The 22285-nt window shown below is 40.0% G+C and overlaps 1 protein-coding gene across 1 annotated transcript; it reads right to left on the bottom strand.

The window, feature by feature from the left end:
* Positions 1 to 643: 643 nt before the first annotated feature.
* On the bottom strand, positions 644 to 6338 carry LOC116599580 (mammaglobin-A-like). Its single transcript, XM_032359477.1, has 3 exons — positions 6212 to 6338; positions 5650 to 5840; positions 644 to 832 (listed from the first exon to the last, which is right to left on the bottom strand). Exons 1-3 carry the CDS (start codon positions 6264 to 6266, stop codon positions 794 to 796), a joined length of 285 nt encoding a protein of 94 aa, XP_032215368.1. The 5' UTR covers positions 6267 to 6338; the 3' UTR covers positions 644 to 793.
* Between the last annotated feature and the right edge of the window lie 15947 nt (positions 6339 to 22285).

Genomic DNA, 22285 nt, shown 5'->3' with positions numbered 1-22285 from the left:
GAGACTATGGACTCTGAAAAACAATCTGAGGGTTATGAAGGGGCGGAGGGGTGGGAGGTTGGGGTACCAGGTGGTGGGTATTGGAGAGGGCACAGATTGCATGGAGCACTGGGTGTGGTGCAAAAACAATGAATACTGTTACACTGAAAACAATAAATAAATTTTTAAAAAATAAAATAAAATAATTAAAATCAAGACCATATTCACCCATGATTTGTATGAGTCATGTCTCTCCCTGGCTCTAGTCTTACCCCACACTCTTGGACAGGGGCAGGAGCTGAGCGAGGCCTAGCCATGGTGAGCTGCGCTCATAGCACAGATAAAGACTGCAGTGTCTCAGGGACCTGCACGTGGCCCAAACACCAGAACCTAAATCTCGAGAGCTTCCCACATGGTCCTGATGGAAATGGGGGTCAGGAGGGTGGAAGAGCACATTGTCAGAGAGAGGACCATGCTGAGCTACACGTGGGGATGAACCAAGTGCTTTTCACACTCCCCAGTCCTTTATCCATGTGCTCTCCAATGAAGAATTATGTATGAATGCACGTGCCTTTGTGTGTATGTGTGTGTGTGCAGGCACAACCATCTGTGATAGCAGAGGCTCTCTAAAGTGTCCATTTTGATCAGAGAACACAAGACAAACTTTCCATTTGCAGATACTTTATTGAAATGAAAATGTACTCAAGGTTTCAACAATCATCTTGCAGTTAATAAATCAAAAGACAAAAAGGAGAAGAAAGTTGTGGTTCATTGTACTCTTTGTAGTCCTCAGTGCCCCAGGTCATACACAAGGTTAAAACATAGCACAGAACTTACTTTCATATATCATGTCCTGGAAAACAAAACAGGGACAACACTCAGATATTCAGCTTTCTGTTAGAAAGTAAGTCTTGGAAAACAAACATTTTTTCTTCTTGACTTCCTGGGTTTGTCCACACACATCTGGCATTCAAAGTTGGTGTTTGAATTAAGATCAGAATGATCTCATCTCTCATTCTAAGGATCAGGAGACTTTATTGATGCCAAAGAGGTGCTGCTGTTTCTCGATCTCTTCCCTGTTAGGGATCCTGGTAATAAAGTTTTATTGATGTTTCCTGTTCTTAAAAATAGTGTATCCTGTAGATACACTGTGTGTATCAGGGTTTTTTAAATTAATTTATTTTTTTCAGTGTAACAGTATTTGGTGGTTTTGCACCAGTTTTTAACAAAGAATTGTTAAGCCTTAGCTCAAATACAAGGAAGTGTGAAGTTTTTGAGCTCCAATGTGGCCTCACATGTTAGAAATACCAAAAACAGTTCAAAACCAAAGCCATTACCTTTGAGACCAGAGAAGTATGGATATGTGCACTCCAAGTGATCAGTCTAATCAAGGTTTTTAAAGAAAAAATTCCACTATCCTTGGTTTCAGAGTTTTTCAGGCTTAAACTGCCTAAACACATGGTAAATACACATAACATAAAATTGACCATTTTCATCATCTTAAGTATACAGTTCAACAGTGTTAAGTATATTGGTGTTATGGTGCAACCAATGTCCTAAACATTTTCATCTTGCTATGGTGAGTTTCTATACCCACTGAATAATCTCCATTTCCCATACCACAGAACTCTTAGAAAGTACTATACTACCTCCTGTCTCTAGGAGATTAGGTACTCTAGAAAATGGATGTAAATTATCTTATGCAATAATTGCCTCTTTAAACTGGCTTAATTCATTTATCATAATGTGCTCAAGGTCCATCCACATTGTGCCTTGTGTCAGCATCTCAGTGAAGGACACGTTTACCTTTTGCTTTGCAATATTTCTACATTGTCTACCCTGGAAAGCTTTCAATAGCATATTAAGATTGGGAATAAAATATAGAGAACAAAAACACTAAGGGTTGTTGTTTTATGCAATTCCACCCCCATTGTAGATTCATACCCATGAGCTCTACTTGTCATTCATTGGGTCTTTAAGTAATAGTCAAGGAATCCAATAATTTATACTAACACATTGGATTGCTTGAAAGTGTATTTTAATTCTATTAATAAGATGCAGAGAATCTTCTTCAAGTGGGTTTGTCTGATAGACTGCGGGGAGAGGGAGCCTCTGTCAACAGGCTACCAGTAAGTGACAGAGCAGGGGAGCACAAAACAGGAGCTATTAGAAGTCTGCTCTGGTGAGAGATGTTGCTCAGGCAGCTAAACAGGCAGGGATGAAACCCTAGCTGGAGCAGTGTGGTCTCAGGACCTGTGGGGTAACAGGAAGACTGGGGGTGCCTGAGTGTGGCAGAACTTCCAGGTATCAGAATGGGGAAGCTGGCTGCAAAGAGTGAGCCCAGGAGTAAGGTCTCAGCTCCTGGTTGCCATTGGCCATGTTCCATGACACAGTTGGGGCACTTCTCTTCAAGCAGTGGTCCACCAAGTGCCAGAACTGGGGACACCTCCCTTCCACCCCCAGAAGTAGCAGTCTGGGAGTGCACTATAGGAGTCTACTGGCTTTGGAGACTGGAAAGGGTTCTCATGCCTGAGACAGAAACACTCAGTCAGAGGGTGGGTGAGCATCAAGTGTGGCTGGAGACCAGGGAGACAAGAGTGGTTGACTCCTTTTCCCTGGAGGCTCACTGAGGAGTGGGGCCCCAAGCTTTTGGCACTTGGGCAGAGATTAGGAGGTTCCCATTTTCATTCTCATCTTCTAAAACTGTGTGGAAAGTCTTCAGGGAACAAAAGCCACATAGAACAAATTGGAGATTACTCAGCCTGGCCCCTGGCAAGGGTAGTGCCATTCTGCCTGGGGCAAAGACATTTGAGAATCAATGCAGCAGGCCCCACCCCAGAAGATCAGCAAGAACATCCAGCCAAGACTAAGTTTACCAATCAATGAATGAGAACTTCAAAACTCTAGAACTAGGGGCATAGAACACCTAGAACTCAAGACGTTTACCCCATGATTCTTTAGTCTTTCAACTTTAATTCTTTAAATTTTCTATCTTTTTAAAAAATTTTCTTCCTTATTTTTCAATCACCGTCCTATTTTATCAACTACTTTTTAAAAATATTTGTTTAATTTTCATTTTTACAGCCATACTCTATCATTGTATTTTTTATATTTTTTTAAAGATTTTATTTATTTATTTGAGAGAGAGACAGTGTGAGAGAACATGAGAGGCGAGAAGGTCAGAGGGAGAAGCAGACTCCCCATGGAGCTGGGAGCCTGATGCGGGACTCGATCCCGGGACTCTGGGACCGTGACCTGAGTTGAAGGCAGCCGCTCAACCAACTGAGCTACCCAGGCGCCCCTCCCTTCATTGTATTTAATCTTATTTTGTATATATATAAACTTCTGTGTATATATAATTATTTATTTTAATTAATTAATTAATTTGGAATGCAGTCTCTTCTAAGAGACCAAAATACACCCAGAGTCTAGTGTATGGCTCTATTCACCCACCTGATCATATTCTCTTTTTGTTGCTGTTGTTGCCATTATTTTATTTTTTTCTTTTGTTAAAGTCTTTTTAAATTTTCATCTTCCTTTCAAAGTATTTAATTTTATTTTTGTATATATAAGTTTTTCTTTCTTTACAATTTTGAGATGTAGTTTCCTCTAACAAACTGACCAAAATACACTCAGGAGATAGTGTATTCTTTGTTCTGTTCACCTGTCTGTTTATACCCCTTCTTTCTTTTCTTGTTTTTTTTTTTTCTCTTGTTTTTTCTTGTCTTTTAAAAATTTCTTATGAACATTTTCCTCTTTCTTTCTATGAAGAAGGAAATCTTTTTTGCTGATGACTTCTAAAAATGAGGGACTTTTCGAGAATCAGTTGTTTAAATCTTGATAGAATATGTGTGTCATGAAAAAGTGTTCATCATGATTAGCCATCAGGTAAATTCAAATCAAAACCTCACTGAGATACCACCTTACACCAGTTACAATGGCAAAAATTAACAAGGCAATAGACAACAAATGCTGGCGAGGATGTGGAGAAAGGGGAACGCTCTTACACTATTGGTGGGAATGCACTTTGGAAAACAGAATGGAGGTTCTACAAAATATTAAAAATACAGCTACCTTATGACCCAGCAATTGCACTACTGGGTATTTACCCCAAAGATACATATGTAGTGAAAAGAAGGGCCATGTGCACCACAATAGTCTTAGCAGCAATGTCCACAATAGCCAAATTGTGGAAAGAGCCAAGATTTGCCCTTCAACAGATGAATGAATAAAGATGTGGTCCATATCATGAGGGAGCAGGAGGCTGGCTGAGGACAAAGTAAAAGTTGGCACCTTGCACCCCCTCTCCACCTGCTCCCCTCGCTCCCCTCAGTAATATGTGTGACATTCCTCAGGCACCCCTGACTGCCCTAAAAGAAAATCACATAGTTAACTTGCAGAGATCACAATCCTGCAAGGCAGGAGTCTCCCTTGGTTTACAAATGTCCTAGAGATTTACAATAAAGAAATTACCTTATCTATAGCCCAATTTCCAGAGATGAACAACTCAGTTCCTCAAGCCCTAATATCGCCCTCCCCTCCATAAACAAAACTGAAGGAGGCTGAGGTAGAAGGGAATGTAAATAAAGTTAAATTTCTTCTAAACCTAAATCTCACTAACAAGGGTGTTTGATAGCAAGCACCCAGGAAACTCCCAATTGTCTTTATGTTAGTGCCTCATTAGAGGAAAAACAGCCTTTGCTTGATAGTAACCAGGCCTTCAATATCCTGACAGTCTTCTTTACCTTGATAAGCCCTTCTGAACACCCCCTTTGTCCTCACCTACCCAACTTCTATGTATATAACCAGCCACTCCTCACATCCCCAAGGCAGCATTTCTGTCTGCCCATGGGTCCTGTCCCCATACTTTAATAAACCACCTTTTTGCACCAGAGACGTCTTAAGAATTCTTTCTTAGCCGTCGGCTCTGAACCTCACCTAGATTCTAGAACTTTATCACATATATAGAATGGAATATTGTTCAGTCATCAGAAAGGATGAATACCCAGATTTTGCATCAACAGGGATGGGACTAGGGGAGATTATGCTAAGTGAAATAAGTCAAGAAGAGAAAGTCAATTACCATATGGTTTTACTTGTTTGTGGAAAGTAAGGACTAGCGTGGAGGACATTAGGAGAAGGAAGGGGAAAATGAAAGGGGGGAAATCAAATGGGGAGAGGAACCATGAGAGACTATGGACTCTGAGAAACAAACTGAGGGTTTTGGAAGGGAGAGGTATGGGAGGATGGGTTAACCTGGTGGTGGGTATTAAGGAGGGCATGTATTGCATGGAGCACTGGGTGTTATATTCAAACAATAAATCATGGAACACTACATCAAAAACTAATGATGTTCTGTATGGTGACTGACATAATTAAAAAAAAAAGAAAAAAGAAAGTGTGTGTGTGTGTGTGTGTGTGTGTGTGTGTGTGTATTCTTTTCCCTCTTTGGCATTTTTATTTACATTCCCTTAAAATTCCACAAAGTGAAGGAGCAAGTCAGTACTGGGACCTTTTCTCAATGTCAAAGTATTCACATGCACCTACAATTAAATTCACGGAAATAAAATAAAACATGTAACACTTGCTGTGGCATAATGAGTGACCAATTTAAAACCTGCTTGTCCCTCTTCAGTGGATTGAAAGCTCAACATAAGAAAACATAGTTACCGGCAGCTTTGCAGCATTGCTCAGAGTTTCATTTGACTGGCTGAGAAAACACTGCTTCAGTTGTCCCATGGCCTCCTCAGAATCAGTAAAAGGTATGCAGTAAGGTCTAACTAAGTTTTGGTATTCATCCATGCTCACTTGAGGATCGATTGTTTTGTTAACCACTTTTTCCAGTAATGGGCATCCAGAACCTGGAAGAAAACATGCAAAAGTGGTCTCAGTTATATAGGTATGAAGCCATTTTTGGGTGTCCCTAGGATGTTGGTCATCTTCTTACATCCCAGGAGACACACATTCAGAGAGATCATGGTAAATGGTCTTGAGTTCTCAATTCTAGCAGAATAAGCTCAGGATTTAGGATTTCCTTTAAACCCGAACTCATGTGCACCCCCTCCCCACCCACTACCTCCATAGCCCAGAAAAGCCAAACACTAGTAACCATGAAACAGAAGACACTGGAGAAATGAGATGCTCTGCACTGGACTTTGGGGAACAGGAGGTCTTCCACAGGGCCCTGACACAATCTTCTCTCCAAAGACTGTCCTCCCCAGACAAAACTCACCTGCCAAGCAGGAAAAGGGGAGGGCAATCAGCACAAGGACTCTCAGCAACTTCATGGCTGAAGGCAGCTCTGGTTGTCTGGTGCGTCAGGGAGGAAGGAACTAACTTTGGTGATGAGCACCTAGGAGTCCTCCTTTTATTCTCCTGCTCACTACCTTCATCCCTCCCATAAATGAGGGAATGGTCACACGACGAACCTGGCTTTGGACCAGGAAATGACAGCAAGAATCAGCTGCAATCCAGCTAGCTTGTGCTCTGTTTGTAGACTCTTAATCTCACAAAACAAACTGAGGGTTGCTGGGGGGAAGGGGGTTGGGAATCAGTAAGAGGTATGCAGTAAGGTCCAACTAAGTTTTGGTATTCATCCATGCTCACTTGGATGAAGAAAGGGGGTGAAGGAGAAGGGGGGGTGGGGTTATGGACATTGGGGAGGGTATGTGCTATGGTGAGAGCTGTGAAGTGTGTAAACCTGGCGATTCACAGACCTGTACCCCTGGGGATAAAAATATAAAATAAAAAATTAAAAAAAAAAAAAGAAACCTAGGAGACAGAGCTAGTTGGATCAAAAACAATTTTGGAAATGCAGTAATGATACATGGCTTTAGATGAAATTAATGCAAAAGTTCTTGCTAACTAATCCTATTACAACAGAGTGAGCTTGTGTTGTCATCCTTGTTCTTTTATTAGTGTGGTCTTCAATCTGCTTGCACCCCTCCCTCCTCCTTCTTCAAGGTTCATAAAGCTTCCTATCCTATTTGTGGGGTCCTGCTCCCTTAGCACACTATCTAGGCTCAGTGCAATACACATACTTTCTCTTGAGGGCAGACTGCTCTGGCCCATAGACACTTCAGTCAGAATACTTGATATTTGGGAAATAATCACAAGTTAGAATGGCCAAAGTTAACAAGATAGTAAACAATGTGTATTGGAGAGGATGTGGAGAAAGGGAAGCCCTCTTACACTGTTGATGGAATGCAAGTTGGTGCAGGCACTTTGGAAAACAGTGTGGAGATTCCTCAAGAAATTAAAAATAGAGCTTCCCTATGACCCTGTAATTGCACTACTGGGTATTTACCCCGAAGATACATGTAGTGAAAAGAAGGGCCATCTGTACCCCAATGTTCATAGCAGCAATGGCCACAGTCGCCAAACTGTGGAAAGAACCAAGATGCCCTTCAACAGATGAATGGATAAGGAAGATGTGGTCCATATATACTATGGAGAATTATGCCTCCATCAGAAAGGATGAATATCCAACTTTTGTATCAACATGGACAGGACTGGAAGAGATTATGCTGAGTGAAATAAGTCAAGCAGAGAGAGTCAATTATCATGTGGTTTCAGTTATTTGTGGAGCATAACAAATAGCATGGAGGACAGGGGAAGTTAGAGAGGAGAAGGGAGTTGAGGCAAATTGGAAGGGAAGGTGAACCATGAGAGACTGTGGACTCTGAAAAACAATCTGAGAGTTTTGGAGGAGAAGGGAGTGGGAGGTTGGGTGAGCCTGGTGATGGGTATTATGGAGGGCACATATTGCATGGAGCACTGAGTGTCGTGCATAAACAATGAATTCTGGAACACTGAAAAGAAATTTAAAAAATAAACAAAAATTTAAAAAATAATCACAATGTCTCATTCTCTCTGAAGGCTCTTTTTGCAAAGAATATCTCATTTAATTAATTCAATTTCATTAATTCAGTCTATTATAAATCTATGAAATTTTTTTAGTTGTTTAGAATTTTTTTCCCCCACTGATTCAAAAGATGATGTGAAGCTATAGAGCAAATAGTTGCTCAGCAGAGGGAGTGTGAGTGAAGGAAATGTGACCAGGTCTGGGCTCAAGCAGATGTGGATTCAAATCTTGAAGGCAACACCTAATCACAAAGTGTCCTCAGGCAAGTGAAACTTTCAATCTTCCTTTTCCTCATTTCTCAAATGAGCAGTAATAATATCAAACCTGGTTTTGCAAGGATGATACTCTGTGAAGAACTTATCCAGGCTTCAAACAAGGTAATTAGGAATAAATGAGAGGTTCCATTCAGCCATCCGTCCATCCATTCATCCATCCATCCATCCACCCACTGTTCAGTAGTAACCACGAGCTTTCCCCATGACTGGGGCCTGTGCTATGTAACCCAGATTCAGTTGATAAACCAGGAATTTGACCTTGGAAATCTTACTTCTATAAGAAAGACAACAAACATGCCCGTAACAGAATGAGTGATGTCAGAAAGTATCTGTTGCACAGAATCACAAAACAACCACATGGGACAGCACCCTGTACAGAGGTCCAGGCCAGCTCCAGGAGGATGGACTTTAAATCCTGGATGAGTGGACAATGATATCAAGGAGAAGATCTAGGAAAGAGTGTTCTCGGCGGATGGAACAGCAGGTACAGAGGCTCTGGAGCACTTGGTATTTGGTAAGATAAGGAGAGCACACAGTGTGCCTCTGGGTGTCAAGAGAGACACAGGACAGCTTCATTCTACACAAAAAGAAAAACCACATCAGTTTAAGCAGGGACAATAGGATGGTAAAAGGAACAAGAGAAACAAAGTTGGCTCAAGTTTAAAAAAATGAAAAAGAAATCGATGAGAAAGGCAGAGACATGAGTTAATGACTCTTGAATGTAGCAGTGGCTGTTTGGATTATTTGGGTTATTTTTTCCCATAATTCAGCTCCAGCATAAGTAGCCAAGATCAACACTAACTTAGGGAGAGGCTAGATATAGGAAAGAAGGTGATGTTCTTATGTGTGTACTTTCCCTTTGTTGACCATTGCTACCAGTCTTCGTTCCAATGAAGGGCTTTAGTGATGAAATGAAAGACTTTTTGGCTAGGTCTTAATGGGACTCTCCCTAGTGCCCAAGATATTATGACATTGTCCTGTTACCTGCTGGGAAACAGGTGTCTGTAGAGGTTTCTTATTCAGTAAAAAATAAAATAAAGTACTATAAAATAATAAAGTAAAATAAAGTCCCACATCATTTACATGGTGGCCACAATAAGAAGTGTATCTTTTTTTTTTACCTTCATGTTTGCTCCATTGCAGATGATAATCATTCTCAAATGAATCAATAAACAGTAAACTCAACCAACAAAGGACTCATTGGCAAGACAGTGTTGACAAGAGACAGGAGAAACCAAAAGGTAAGAAAGCATGTGTAGCTAGCCTGATGTTTTCTCTTCCCAAAGGGGGCTTTAAGTCAGGTCCCCAAATGATGCTCAAAAACTAGAGGAATGAAGGAACCTTCAGTTTGGGTGTTGGTGTGACACCTACTGATCCCCTATTATGACAAACTGGTGTATAGGTGAATTTGTACACGTGCAGATTTTACTCCCAATACCTTGTGTCATGTGAGAGAGAGAATGTATGCAGCAAGGGAGAGTTATTTTTGACATGTCCTCTGGCTCATGCAAGACCTATGTAAATGTACACCAGTATTTTGTCATATCAGGTCTTGCTATACTTCATAAAAGTAATAATATTCAATGAAAGCTACCTTTTCTCATTGTTTCATGCATCAGCACAAAAACCTATCAGGAAATTATTTTAAAATTTAGATGATCTTTAAGTGATTTTAAATTGTAAGTTACTGGTATGAATCAACTTTGCAGTATTTGAAGAGAAGATGGCCCAATTTTTTTTTTACTCTTTTCATAAAACCAGTTCTGCCCCTCACCTGAGGGGCTGTTGGAATATTAACCTCAGGCACGTTCTTTGGAATGAACCTCTTCCTCATTATGATCATGCCAATCTCTAGAAATTAGTGAGGAAGGGACTTACATACGCCAGCAATGATATGAAAAGTCATGGCCTTTGAGACATCCTGAAGGCATTGAGAGGTTTGCTGTTCACATTATCTAGCCATTCCTAGATCAGGAACATCCCTTGCCATTGGCCAAGCCTGGTATGGAGAATTCATGGCTGTATCTCTTTGTAAACCTAGAATAGTCCTGTTATTGTCATAGGTCCTCAGAACGGAGCTAGGCACAGAGAAGTTGCCATGAACATGTCAGCTGCCAGTGATTCATTTTATAAAATTGAAAAAGCTCTTATAATAGATATTGAAGGAATATTAGCACAGTCAGAGACTATTGGAAACTTGGTTGAACTTCACATTTTCTGAAAGAGCTAGAGAAGGTCCTGTTGAGATCTGAGGTAAAGGTCCTGTGTTTGAATAAAAAGCACTCTATTTTGATCCATGCTTACTTGGTACTGTTCTGACTTCTTTTTGGAAGAGTTTTTTTGAGGCATAATTACACAGAAATTTTCTGTCAAATGTATCCCACATACTGTTGGTTTATTAATCTTCTCAAAACCCAGCAGAAATGAGTGTTTACCCATTTTCAAAATTCAATAAAACACGAATTGCAAATAATAATAGAACACTCCTTCAAGGCAAGGCACTGGAGCAAACCTTATTTAATCTTGACAACAACCACCAAATGCAAAGGATGATGATGAGATTTATTGGCCCAAAGAAGGTACTTTAGAGTGTGAGAGACTTCACAAAATGGACTCCAGGAGAGCAACATAAACTAGGACTCTTCTGAGAAAACTGAGATGTATGGTCAACCTTCCTTGGTTGGCAACTTCCTCTGCATTGTCCTGGCTGTAATTTGAAGGTAGCCCCTGTACACAGAGGGTAGGGAGAAACCCAAGGAAAGGCCAGTAACTCTGGTTGGTATGTAGCAGGTTAAATGATCTAGGAAGCTCACATTCAAGAGTTGTCTTGGGTAGCTACAAGATGGGTCGATTTCTACACTGACATACCAGAATCCAAATTTTACAGAGAGACTTTAAGTGGGTTCAGTCACATACTCAGTACAGATGGTTTCAACATCATCTGATTGGGGCAGCTTCTGGGAGTGAAGCAGGCAAGCGGAACCTACATTTGAAGGAAAGGGGACATAGGTGAAGAGACTCCAATTGCCTGGATCCATGTCATGGGCAGCTGGAGGTCATATACTCTCTCCCAAGACCTCCCCATGAAATGGGCGTATCTTCTGGCCCTGGCTGCAGACAATGGGACCAGGAAGGTCATGTACTTTGACCATTAGCTCACGCTTGTGGGTGGCAGCCAGGGTAAGGACCCAGGTGTTCTAGGTGAGAAACAGTTCTCAACACTATTGACCTCCTTAGTTTGAGCCCTATGGGCTTTCCTCTTATGGCTCAACTGGATTCTTGTGATCTTGACTCACATGACTGCCCTATGTGTACTCCAGGTTGATTTCTGTGTAGGCCCACCAGTTTTCTACTGAGACCTTTGCTCTCTGTGGATTCCCCTCACCATAGTCCTTGCCTCAGTCCCACTGGGTTGAAACTCCTTATTCCTTCCCAATGTCATATCAAAGACAACTCTCTTCTTGTGCCTTTCCCTGACTCCAAATCTCTAGGGATAGCCCTTGCCAAGACTCCTTGCCTTTCTGTGTGCAGCTCTCTCCTGACATCTCTGGGATCCTGAGCCTATGGCCCTTCCTCCCTGTTATGTTCCTACAAGGTACTGACTGTGCACTTCTGATCTTTGGGTGATTGCAATGATACAGTAGGCACTTAATTAATAGTTGTGTAACTGTTTTCCGGGGTAGATTGGTATTTATACAAAGATTTCACTGACTATATTACATGTTTTATTACTAGGTCTATTTATAAAGTGAAGCATATTTAAATTTGAATCTTTAGTGAAGTCAGGGATCAAACCTCACACAAAACCCAGTCACCAGACTGTCATTCTGGTACTGACACTATCTTGTTTATGTTCCTGGATGAGGATTTTGGTGTCACAACAGGGAGAGGGCTCGTGAGGACAAGAGGAAGTGGGAGTCCAGGCCATGCATGGACTGGGCCACCTGAATCTACCTATTCCCCAGAAGTAATCATTATCTTGAGCCAATGTAACTTTGATCCAATCTCTCCCTCTCCCAGATGCATGACTTGGGGTCACAAGCCAGATTTGGAAGCCAAGCCTGTATTAGGTGTCACCTCCAGTGAAGTCTCCTTGTCTTATTCACTAAAATGGTGAACTTTATTTAATGCGGCCATGCCATACATTGTGTATTTAGGTATTTAATCCCCATAGACTTCTGACAGTTCATATGGATCTTTGGATATCTACACCATTATCTTCTGTATTGAATTGGTCATTTCCCCTCCACTACATGCCCACCTTTTTCTGCTATCTGTAGATATGCACAGTTATGACCCTCCAGTCCTCAGGGGAATTACAAGGAGTATATGGGTGAACTGACATAAAGTAATTGCCCTGTGAGAACAGCAATTTTCTACTGAAGCTGAGTGACCTTCTTCTTCCATCTATACCTGTAGGCATTTGTCAATGTCTGGAGATGTTCTAGGTGTCCCCATGGGGTGGGTGGAGTGCTATTAGCAATGAGTGGGTAGAAACTAGAGCTGTTCTTAAACAACTTGGGATGGTTATGACATCTATTCAAAAAAGACTTTTCAACCTCAACTGACATTATTCAATGTCAACAAAGCCTTTTGTGAGAAACTCAGTGTTAGAGAAATCACCAAAAGCATTTACCTGGTGGAAAAAAAATCTGTAGTGCTAGTTAGCCTCCCACTAAGTGTACAGTGAGTAGAGTTTCAGTGCAGACAGGTGCTGGCAAGAGTGTGGATATCTGTGTCACTTGGTGCACAGAACTCATTTTGTTTTCATTCACAGAGGGCCTTGGTTTCTCCATTCTGTCACCCACATCCTCTTTGTCCTTCAAAATCCAACTCAGTCATCACCTCCTCTCAAAGTCTTCCTTCAGAGCAGATGCACAGCTCATAAGGCTTGGTTTTTGTTTGAATGTCTTATGGCCTTTGGATTCTATGATAGAATCTTATTCTCAGGGATGTATTGATATTTTTTCACATCTTTTATGTCTTGCCACTTAATATATAGTTAATTCCATAAGGAAATCCAATAATTCCTCTATTAAAATATATGTTACTCCTTTATTTGGGGTGGTGTGATTCCAAGTTGATCTGAGATAATTTACCACATTTAACATATATTTGACTAAATTTTTCATTGATCATTTTTTGCATCTCCTCTTCAATATTGCCATTCCTTTCATTTCTAAAAAATTCCTGGATTTTTCAAAAAATTTATTTTTTAAAGCTTACTTATTTTTAATAATCTCTACAACCTACATGGGGCTTGAATTCATAATCCTAAGATCAATAGCTTCATACTCTTCTGACTAAACCAGCCAGACACTCTTCAAAATTTTCATTTTAATAGTGAAATGGAGTCTTTGCCTGGTTTTGGGATCAAGATAATGCTGAATTCATAGAATGAGTTTTGAAGTTTTCCTCCTGTGTCTGTTTTTTGAAACAGCTTCAGAAAAATAGGTATTATTTCTTCTTTAAATGTTTGGTAGAATTCCCTTGGGTAACTATCTGGCCCTGGATTCTAGTGTTTTGGGAGGTTTTTGATTACTGCTTCAATTTCATTACGGGATGACCAGTTAGAGACTCCATCAAAAAGGAGAATTATAGGTCAATATCCCTGATGAATGTATATGCCAAAATTCTCTATATGATATGGTGTAAGAGAATGGTTGAGTTTCATTATTCTACACATAGCTGTCCAATTTTCCAGCACCATTTATTGAAGAGACAGACTTTTTTCCACTGTATATTTTTTCCCACTTTGTTGAAGATTAGTTGACCATAAAGTTGAGGGTCCATATCTGGGCTCTCTACTCTGTTCCACAAGTCTATGTGTCTGTTTTTGTGCCAGTACCATGCTGTCTTGGTGATCACAGCTTTGTAGCAAAGCTTGCAATCAGGTAACGTGATGCCCCAGTTTTGTTTTCTTTTTCAACATTTCCTTAGCAATTCAGGGTCTCTTCTGATTCTATACAAATTTGAGGATTGTTTGCTCTTTGAAAAATGCCAGTGGAAGTTTGATCGGAATGGCATTGAAAGTATAGATTGCTCTAGGTAGTATTGACATTTTAACAATGTTTATTCTTCCGATCCAAGAGCATGGAAAGGTCTTCCATCTTTTTGTGTCTTCTTCCATTTCTTTCATGAGTGTTCTATAGTTCCTTGAGTACAGATCCTTCACCTCTTTGTTTAGGGTTATTCCCAGATGTCTTATGGTTTTGGTGCTATGGTAAATGGAGTCAATTCTCTTAATTTTCCTTTCTGTACTTTCATTGTTAGTGTATAAGAAAGCAGCCAATTTCTGTACATTAATTTTGTATCCTGCCACATTACTGAATTGCTGTATGAGTTCTAGTAGTTTGGGGGTGGAGTCTTTTGGGTTTTCCATAAAAAGTATCATGTCATCTGTGAAGAGAGAGAGTTTGACTTCTTCATTGCCAATTTGAATACCTTTGACTTCTCTTTGTTGTCTGATTGCTGTTGCTAGGACTTCTAACACTATGTTAAACAAGAGTAGTGAGAGTGGTCATCCTTGTCGTGTTCCTGATCTCAAAGGGAAGGTTGTCAGCTTTTCCCATTTCAGGATGATATTTGCTGTGGGTTTTTCATAGATAGATTTTATGAAGTTGAGAAACGTTCCTTTTATCCCTATACTTAGAAGCGTTTTAATCAGGAACAGATGCTGTATCCTGTCAACTGCTTTTTCTTCATCAACTGAAAGGACCATGTAGTTCTTCTCTCTTCTCTTTTTGATTTATTCTGTCACACTGATTGATTTGCGAATGTTGAACCACCCTTGTAACCCAGGGATAAATCCCACCTGGTCATGGTGGATAATCTTTTTGATGTGCTGTTGGATCCTGTTGGCTAGGATCTTGTTGAGAATCTTAGCATCCATATTCATCAGGGATAGTGGTCTGAAATTCTCCTTTTTGGTGGGGTCTTCTCCTGGTTTGGGAATCAGGGTAATGATGGCTTCATAAAAAGAGTCTGGGAAGTTTTCCTTCTGCTTCAATTTTTTGAAACAGCCTCAGGAGAATAGGTATTGTTCTTTGAAAGTTTAGTAGAATTCCCCAGGGAATCCATCAGGTCTTGGGCTCTTGTTTTTTGGTAGGATTTTGATCGCTGCTTCAATCTCGTTACTAGATATTGATCTATTCAGGTTGTCAATTTCTTCCTGATTCAGTTTTGGAAGTCTATAGGTTTCAAGGTGCAACCATTTCACCTAGGTTGCTTAACTTATTGGCATATAGCTGCTGATAATAATTTCTGATGATTGTTTCTATTTCTTTGGTGTTAGTCATGATCTCTCCCTTTTCATTCATAATTTTATAATTTTGGGTCTTCTCTCTCTTTTTTGGATTAGTTTGGCCAATGGTTTATTGATCTTACTGATTCTTTCAAAAAACCGGCTTCTAGACAGGACCAATCCATATGCTGTCTATAAGAGACCCATTTTGAACCTAAGGATACATCCAGACTGAAAGTGAAGGGATGGAGAAGCATCTTTCATGCCAATGGGCCTCAAAAGAAGCCTGGGGTAGCGATTCTCATATTAGATAAATTATATTTTAAATTAAAGACTGTAGTCAGGATACAGAAGGACACTACATCATTCTTAAAGGGTCTATTCACCAAGAAGATCTAACAATTGTAAATATTTATGCCCCCAATATGGGAGCAGCCAACTACATAAGACAACTGTTAATCAAGATGAAGAGTCATATTGATATGAATACATTAATAGTAGGGGATCTTAACATACCACTCTCAGTAATAGATCATCCAAGCAGAAAATCTATAAAGAAACAAGAGCATTGAATGACACATTGGACCCGATGGACCTCATGGATATATACAGAACATTCCACCCTAAAATAACAGAATACTCATTCTTCTTGAGAGCATATGGAGCTTTTTCCAGAATAGACCACATACTGGGTCAAAAATTAGGACTCAATGGATACCAAAAGATTGAGATTATTCCTGCATATTCTCAGATCACAATGCTTTGAAACTGGACTTCAACCACAAGAAAAGTTTCAGAAGGAATTGAAATACCTGGAAGCTAAAGACCACCTTGCTTAAGAATGTTTGGATCAACAAGGAAATCAAAGAAGAACTTAAACAATTCATGGAAACCAATGAGAATGAAGACAGTTTGGTCCAAAACCTCTGGGATATAGCAAAGGTGGTCCTAAAGGGGAAATACATAGCCATCCAAGCCTTCCTCAAAAAAATTGAAAAATCCAGAATACATCAGCTGTTTTTACACCTTAAAGAACTGGAGAATCAACAACAGATCAAGCCAACTCCACACAAGAAGGGAAATAATCAAGATTAGAGCAGAGATCAATGAGATAGAAACTAGAGATACAGTGTTTAGGAATTTAAAATCATAAAATCCATTTCAATGGGATCATACACAAAAAATTAAGCCACTGAAGGGTACTGTGGGAAAATTTTAAATGAGCAAAACGTCATTTAACATGAGAGAAATCCCAAAGGAACCAAAACCAAATTCTGAAGCACACTTTGTTAGCATTTAGGATAAATAAACATTCCTCATGGGTGGAGTCAGTTAGATTCAGTTTGATATTTGACTTGGCAGTGAGATTATTTATTTTGTTTTTGGCATTTTACTTCTGTATTTTCCTTTTTGTTACCTAAGTATGATAGAAGACATTACTGCCAGATACTATGCTGAGTGTTTTTCCTGTAGTAATTCATTTATCCTAACATAAATCCTATGAGGTAGGCACTATTGTTATCAACTTATTTTATAGATGAGGCACCAGGCTAAGAGGGTCAGCATCTTGCTGATGTGTCCACAAGTACAAAGCATAACAACTGAGCTTGAACCCAGTAGTTGGACCCTAAATTTGTATCCTTACACACTGTTCATGCTGCTCAGTGAATGAATACATTCTACTTTGAAAGAACCAACTCTTCAGATTCAACACACAGTGTAACACTGCCTGATGAGGATTCTGAATGGGGCTGGATTGGATATGTAAAGTAATTTGAGGAGAGTATACATCCTTAAATGTTCTACTATTTCCTTTAGGCACAAAGTATATGCCCCTATTTTTTAAGATTCCTTTTTACATCTTAAGTAACATTTCATGATTTGATCCTTAACATTTTGCTTATTTCCACTTATGTTATTCTGACATATTTTTGTTGCTGCTATCGTTCTGTTCCCAATGTCATCTTTTTTTTCCCATGTTTTGAATGGTGTTTAGAGGCTAATAGGAAAGTCATTAGTGTTTACAGGCTGATCTTATATTCAGCTACATAATGAACTTCTATGAGTTCTAATATATTTTTTTTAGTAGATCATCTTAGATTTTCTTGCCTTGATCAACTATCTCTATGTGGTGACATTTTTATTGATTCATTTTTTTCTGATTATTTTCTTGCTGAAGAGAATGCTTTAACACAATGGTTCCTTTTTAAAAAAAATAGCCTTTATTGTTTTAGGGAAGTGTTAGGTTCACAGAAAAATCAAGCAGAGCATAGAGTCCTGGTGTGTCCCTCACCTCCACATGTGCACAGCCTCTCACACCATAAACATACCACAGCTTATGGTACATTTCTCAAAACTGGTGAACCTATACTGACACATCCTAACCATTCATTGTCAGTAATTTACATTAGATTTCACTCAGGATATACATTAGATGGGTTTTGACAGACAGATAATGTCAAGTATCCAGTATCATAGTCTCATACACAGTAGTGTCACTGACATGCAAATTCTCTGCACTCTACATATACATCCTTCTTTCCTCCCCAACCCATGGAAATCACTGATATTATTGTCTCCATAACTTTGCCTTCCCAGGATGTCATAGAGTTCTAACCATACACACACAACTCTTCAGGTTGGCTTCCCTTGTTTAGTAATATTTATGTGAAGTTCTTTCATATCTTTTCATGGCTTACAGCTCTTCCTTAAGAGATCAATTCCATAGAATGTTAGAACTATATTCCATTGTCTGAAGGTACCAGTTTCTTTATTCATTGATCTACTGAAGGAAATCTTGATTGCTTTCAAATATGGGCAACTGTGAATGAAAGTGCTATGAACATCATGTGCATATTTTGTGTAGACGTGCCTTCAGCTCCTTTGCATAAAGACGAAGAATCACAATAGCTGGATTGTATGGTAAGACTGTGTTTACTTCTATTAAAAAAAAAAAAATACTGGGCATCTGGGTGGCTCAGTGGGTTGAACTGCTGCCTTTGGCTCAGGTCATGATCCCAGGGTCCTGGGATTGAGCCCGGCATCTGACTTTCTGCTCAGTGGGGAGCCTGTTTCTCTCTCTCTCTCTCTCTGCCTGCCTCTCTGCCTACTTGTGATCTCTCGCTGTCAAATAAATAAATAAATAAAATCTTTTTAAAAAACTACCAAACTGTTTTCTAAAGTAGCTGTACCATTTTGCATTCCCAGCAGCAGTAAATGAGAGTTCCTGAGCTCCACATTCCTACGACCGTTTGGTGTTGTGTAGTAAATTATCTTTTTAAAAGAGTAAAAAAAGAAGAGAACTGGAAAAGAAAGGAAGAAAGTAGCTTGAGGATCATCACCCAGGAGCATTAAACTGAGTCAGAAACTGAGATGCAAGCAGAGAACTTCACTGCCATTTACCTCTGTTCCAGCCGACATGTCATCACCACCTCCAGCCTTCCCTGACTGAAAACACCACTTTGTTACTTTTCAATTCACATGCCAAGACATATTGACATCCAAATGAACAAGACTGAGCAAGTTAGTTGACTCAAATGTAACAGCTTGTAGATTTGGAGTAATCATTGAAGTTGATAAATTATGTTTCCACATTCTCTGTCCATAGCTGGCAAGCAAAAATTAGTGCTCTCTTTTAATTGCCATACTATTATTGGTCACAGGAGTTTTTACAACGCAAAGGACCTATAGGGAGGATTACAGTGGTATGTTTCCAGATATCATCATCCCACTGTTATTATGATGATATTTTTATTGAACATGAGATTTTACTTCCCCCACTACTGGCAATCACCATTTACTCTATATTTCTATGAAACTGATTACTCTAGGAGCTTCATATTTGTGGAATTATCAGTATTTTCTCCTTTTACTGGCTTCTGTCTCTTAGTGTACTGTCCTCAAGGTTTACCCCTGTTCTAGCATGTGACAGGTTTTCCTTGCTTTGTCCCTCTGAATGTGAATAATCCTACGTTATATGTATGTACCATAATTTCTTTATCTATTCATCTGCCCATAAACACTGGGTTCTTTCCACTCTTGGCTATTGTGGATAATGTTACTATAAACATGGGTACACAAAAATGTGTTTGAGACCCTCCTTTCAATTCTTCTACACAGGGACTAAGAGATGACCTCGATTGATCATACGAACTTTCCTTTTAATTTTTGAAGGGATCTCCAGGCACTTTTCCTCAGAGGCTGCACCATTTTCCATTCCCACCTAAATGCACAAGGGTTCCTATTGGTCCACATCCCTGCCAACACTTGTTCTCTCTCTCTCTCTCTCTTTCTTTTTTCTTTTTACCATAGCTGTCATAATGGGTGTGAACAGTCCACGTGATTTTGACATGAGGTCTGAAACCCAACATGGAAACACTAATGCCAATAAATCTAGATGTGTCTCGCCCCACCACCATTCTGCCCCCACATCCCACAGAGTACAATGGAAGCTCTCCTTGATTTGGCCCGTCCTGTCTCTCCAGTCACATAGCCTTCCCTCTGCTACCATGCCCTGCTGTATGCATTATATGTTTCAGGTTAACCTGCATACCTGATGTTCCCAAGGAAAATGTTTTATGCCTTCTCATCTCCCCTCCTGCTGCTCACTCGAGGTCCCTCCTTTGCCATTTCTTCAAGTCACAATTCTATATACTCTTGAATGGCTCTCCCATATGCTGACTTTCCAATGCTTTTAGTTAGAATTTTCCACATCTCCCCTGTGTTTACATAGAGCATGCTGCTCATACTGGGGAAGAGGCAAAGAAAGAGCCCTTCTGGTGACCCTATTGCTTGCTTGGACCCTGATGACTCTGATGGGTGACCCTACCAGTTGTCAAGTAAAACTAAGGAAAAGCTTCTTTTTCTCCATGTAAAGCCTGATTTATTTTCAAATATATTTTGATATTTATTAAAATAATAGCTTAGAGTAGGAAATGAGTATTGAGTAGATAGTCTTCCTCTTGGCATTGTCTTCTCTTGGGATGCCAAAAACCACTCATTTCTCTCACTGGGGTCACCATGCTACTAACCTCTCTCCCTCACCTGCCCGAAGGGAAACTTGGCATAGCAGGCATTGTTTCATATTGAAGATGCTCCCTAAATAAGTTTAGTGGTTTGTTGATTCATAGTCATTTATTTATCCTAAGAATATTTGCTTTTCCTCTTTTGTGTGCCAGGCACTATGTTAAGTAGAGATGAGCAAAACCAGAGGCTGCCCCTGCAGTTCAGGAACTACCATCCAGTAAGAGTTTGCATCAACTATTTGGCTATACATTTGTAAAACTACAACCTCAGTGGTTGATTTATTTCACTTAACATAATCTCCTCCAGTCCTGTACATGTTGTTACAAAAGTTGGTTGGGTGTGGTGCATAAACAGGGAATCTTGGAATACTGAAAAAATAAAATTAAATTAAAAAAAAAATAACTACAACCTCAGTTTTTGCTACAAAGAAGAGGTGCATGTTGCCAGCAATGCCTATAAACAGGAACTGTGACCATAACATTGGGGTCTCTGACACTGATGGATTGCATGAGCCCTGAGAGAGGAATGGAGAGCTTAAAGCAGGCCCCTGACCATAGGTATAAATTGTCCTGGGTTCCCCAGTATCCTGAGTTTATCTCCTAGTTGCTCACCTTTCACTAAAGCTGGAAACCAAAGAAAATAAACCATGAGGCTATCCCTGAATGTCCTGCTGGGGACTCTGGCTCTTTACTGCTATAAGGGTGAGTATCATTTCTCATCAGACAGGCACAAGCTCTGGTAAGTACCCTGTTAAGAACTAGGTGAACTTAAGTGGCTTTCCTGCTTTTCCTCTGTTTGTGACCTTGCACTCACCTCAACCCCATCTCCAAAGCCCATGCTTTTTTTCTCAGTGTCCAACACTCTGGAAGTTTTAAAAATTATTCTAGGCTGGGGCACCTGGGTGGCTCAGTGGGTTAAGCCTCTACTTTCAGCTCAGGTCATGATCTCAGGGTTCTGAGATAGAGCCCCGCATTGGGCTCTCTGCTCGTCAGGGAACCTGCTTCCCTCTCTCTCTCTGCCTGCCTCTAAGCCTACTTGAGATTTCTCTCTTTGTCTGTCAAATAACTAAATCTTTAAAAAAATTATTGCGGGCAAATTTTAAGAGTTTTCCACTGAAATCTCTCTCCTTATCTGTGATCTGTGTTTCAGAAAAAAGGGGTCCTGAGATTTGGTCTGAATTATGGCTCTGCCACTTACCAGTGCTTTGACCTTCAACAAAATGCTTGATCTCTCAAGTCTCTTCTCATCCTTGAGTTTGACAGATACCACAAGAGTAGCTATAGCAGTGAACTGAGATTAACTGTGTCAATGGTCTAGCTTTGGCTGCCAAGCTGATAACTGGTATTTCCCAGACATCCTTCTCCCCAGAGGTTTTCAGGTGCCAGTTGTGTCCAGCTTTTTCATTCATGGATTCAAACTCATAAAATGTTACAGTTAGAAGGGTTTGGAGAGACTTCCAGAAGAGCCAGTGTTCTCATAGTCTCTGATAATAAGTCTTCAAGGGGGCAAGCAGCACTCACTCACTAAATCTACTAGTGAATAGATCTCATTGTATCTGCCAGTCTTTCTCATTTTCTAGGAGTTTTGTCAATATTTTGTAATAGAAAGAGTACACTTGGAGGGGTGAGATTTCTATTTATCTAGAATAATTATGGCCATCCATTTTATAGGGTGGTTTTTTTTTTTTGCATGACTTCTTACCCTTGATACTGACCCAAGTCTTCTTCAGTCTTTCTATTTCATCTGACTTTCTCAACATCTTCCTTTTTCTCTGTTGCCTCTGATTTAAACCTCTCAAATTCTCTGCATAGGGGAGGTGAACCATGAGAGACTATGGACTCTGAAAAACAATCTGAGAGTTTTGAAGGGGTGGGGGGTGGGAGGTTGGGAAACCAGGTG

This window comes from Mustela erminea, chromosome 9 (genome assembly GCF_009829155.1).
Source record: "Mustela erminea isolate mMusErm1 chromosome 9, mMusErm1.Pri, whole genome shotgun sequence".
NCBI classification, from domain to species: domain Eukaryota; kingdom Metazoa; phylum Chordata; class Mammalia; order Carnivora; family Mustelidae; genus Mustela; species Mustela erminea.
This window is presented reverse-complemented; position numbering and strand designations above follow the sequence as displayed.

Bases quoted from the DNA above. Each gene is read 5' to 3' on its own strand.
- LOC116599580 (XM_032359477.1), bottom strand. From the start codon at position 6,266: ATGAAGTTGCTGAGAGTCCTTGTGCTGATTGCCCTCCCCTTTTCCTGC. The intron at 5,841-6,211 runs GTGAGTTTTGTC...GTTTTCTTCCAG, and splicing joins CCCCTTTTCCTGCTTGGCAG to GTTCTGGATGCCCATTACTG. The intron at 833-5,649 runs GTAACTATGTTT...TTTGTTTTCCAG, and splicing joins GCAATGCTGCAAAGCTGCCG to GACATGATATATGAAAGTAA.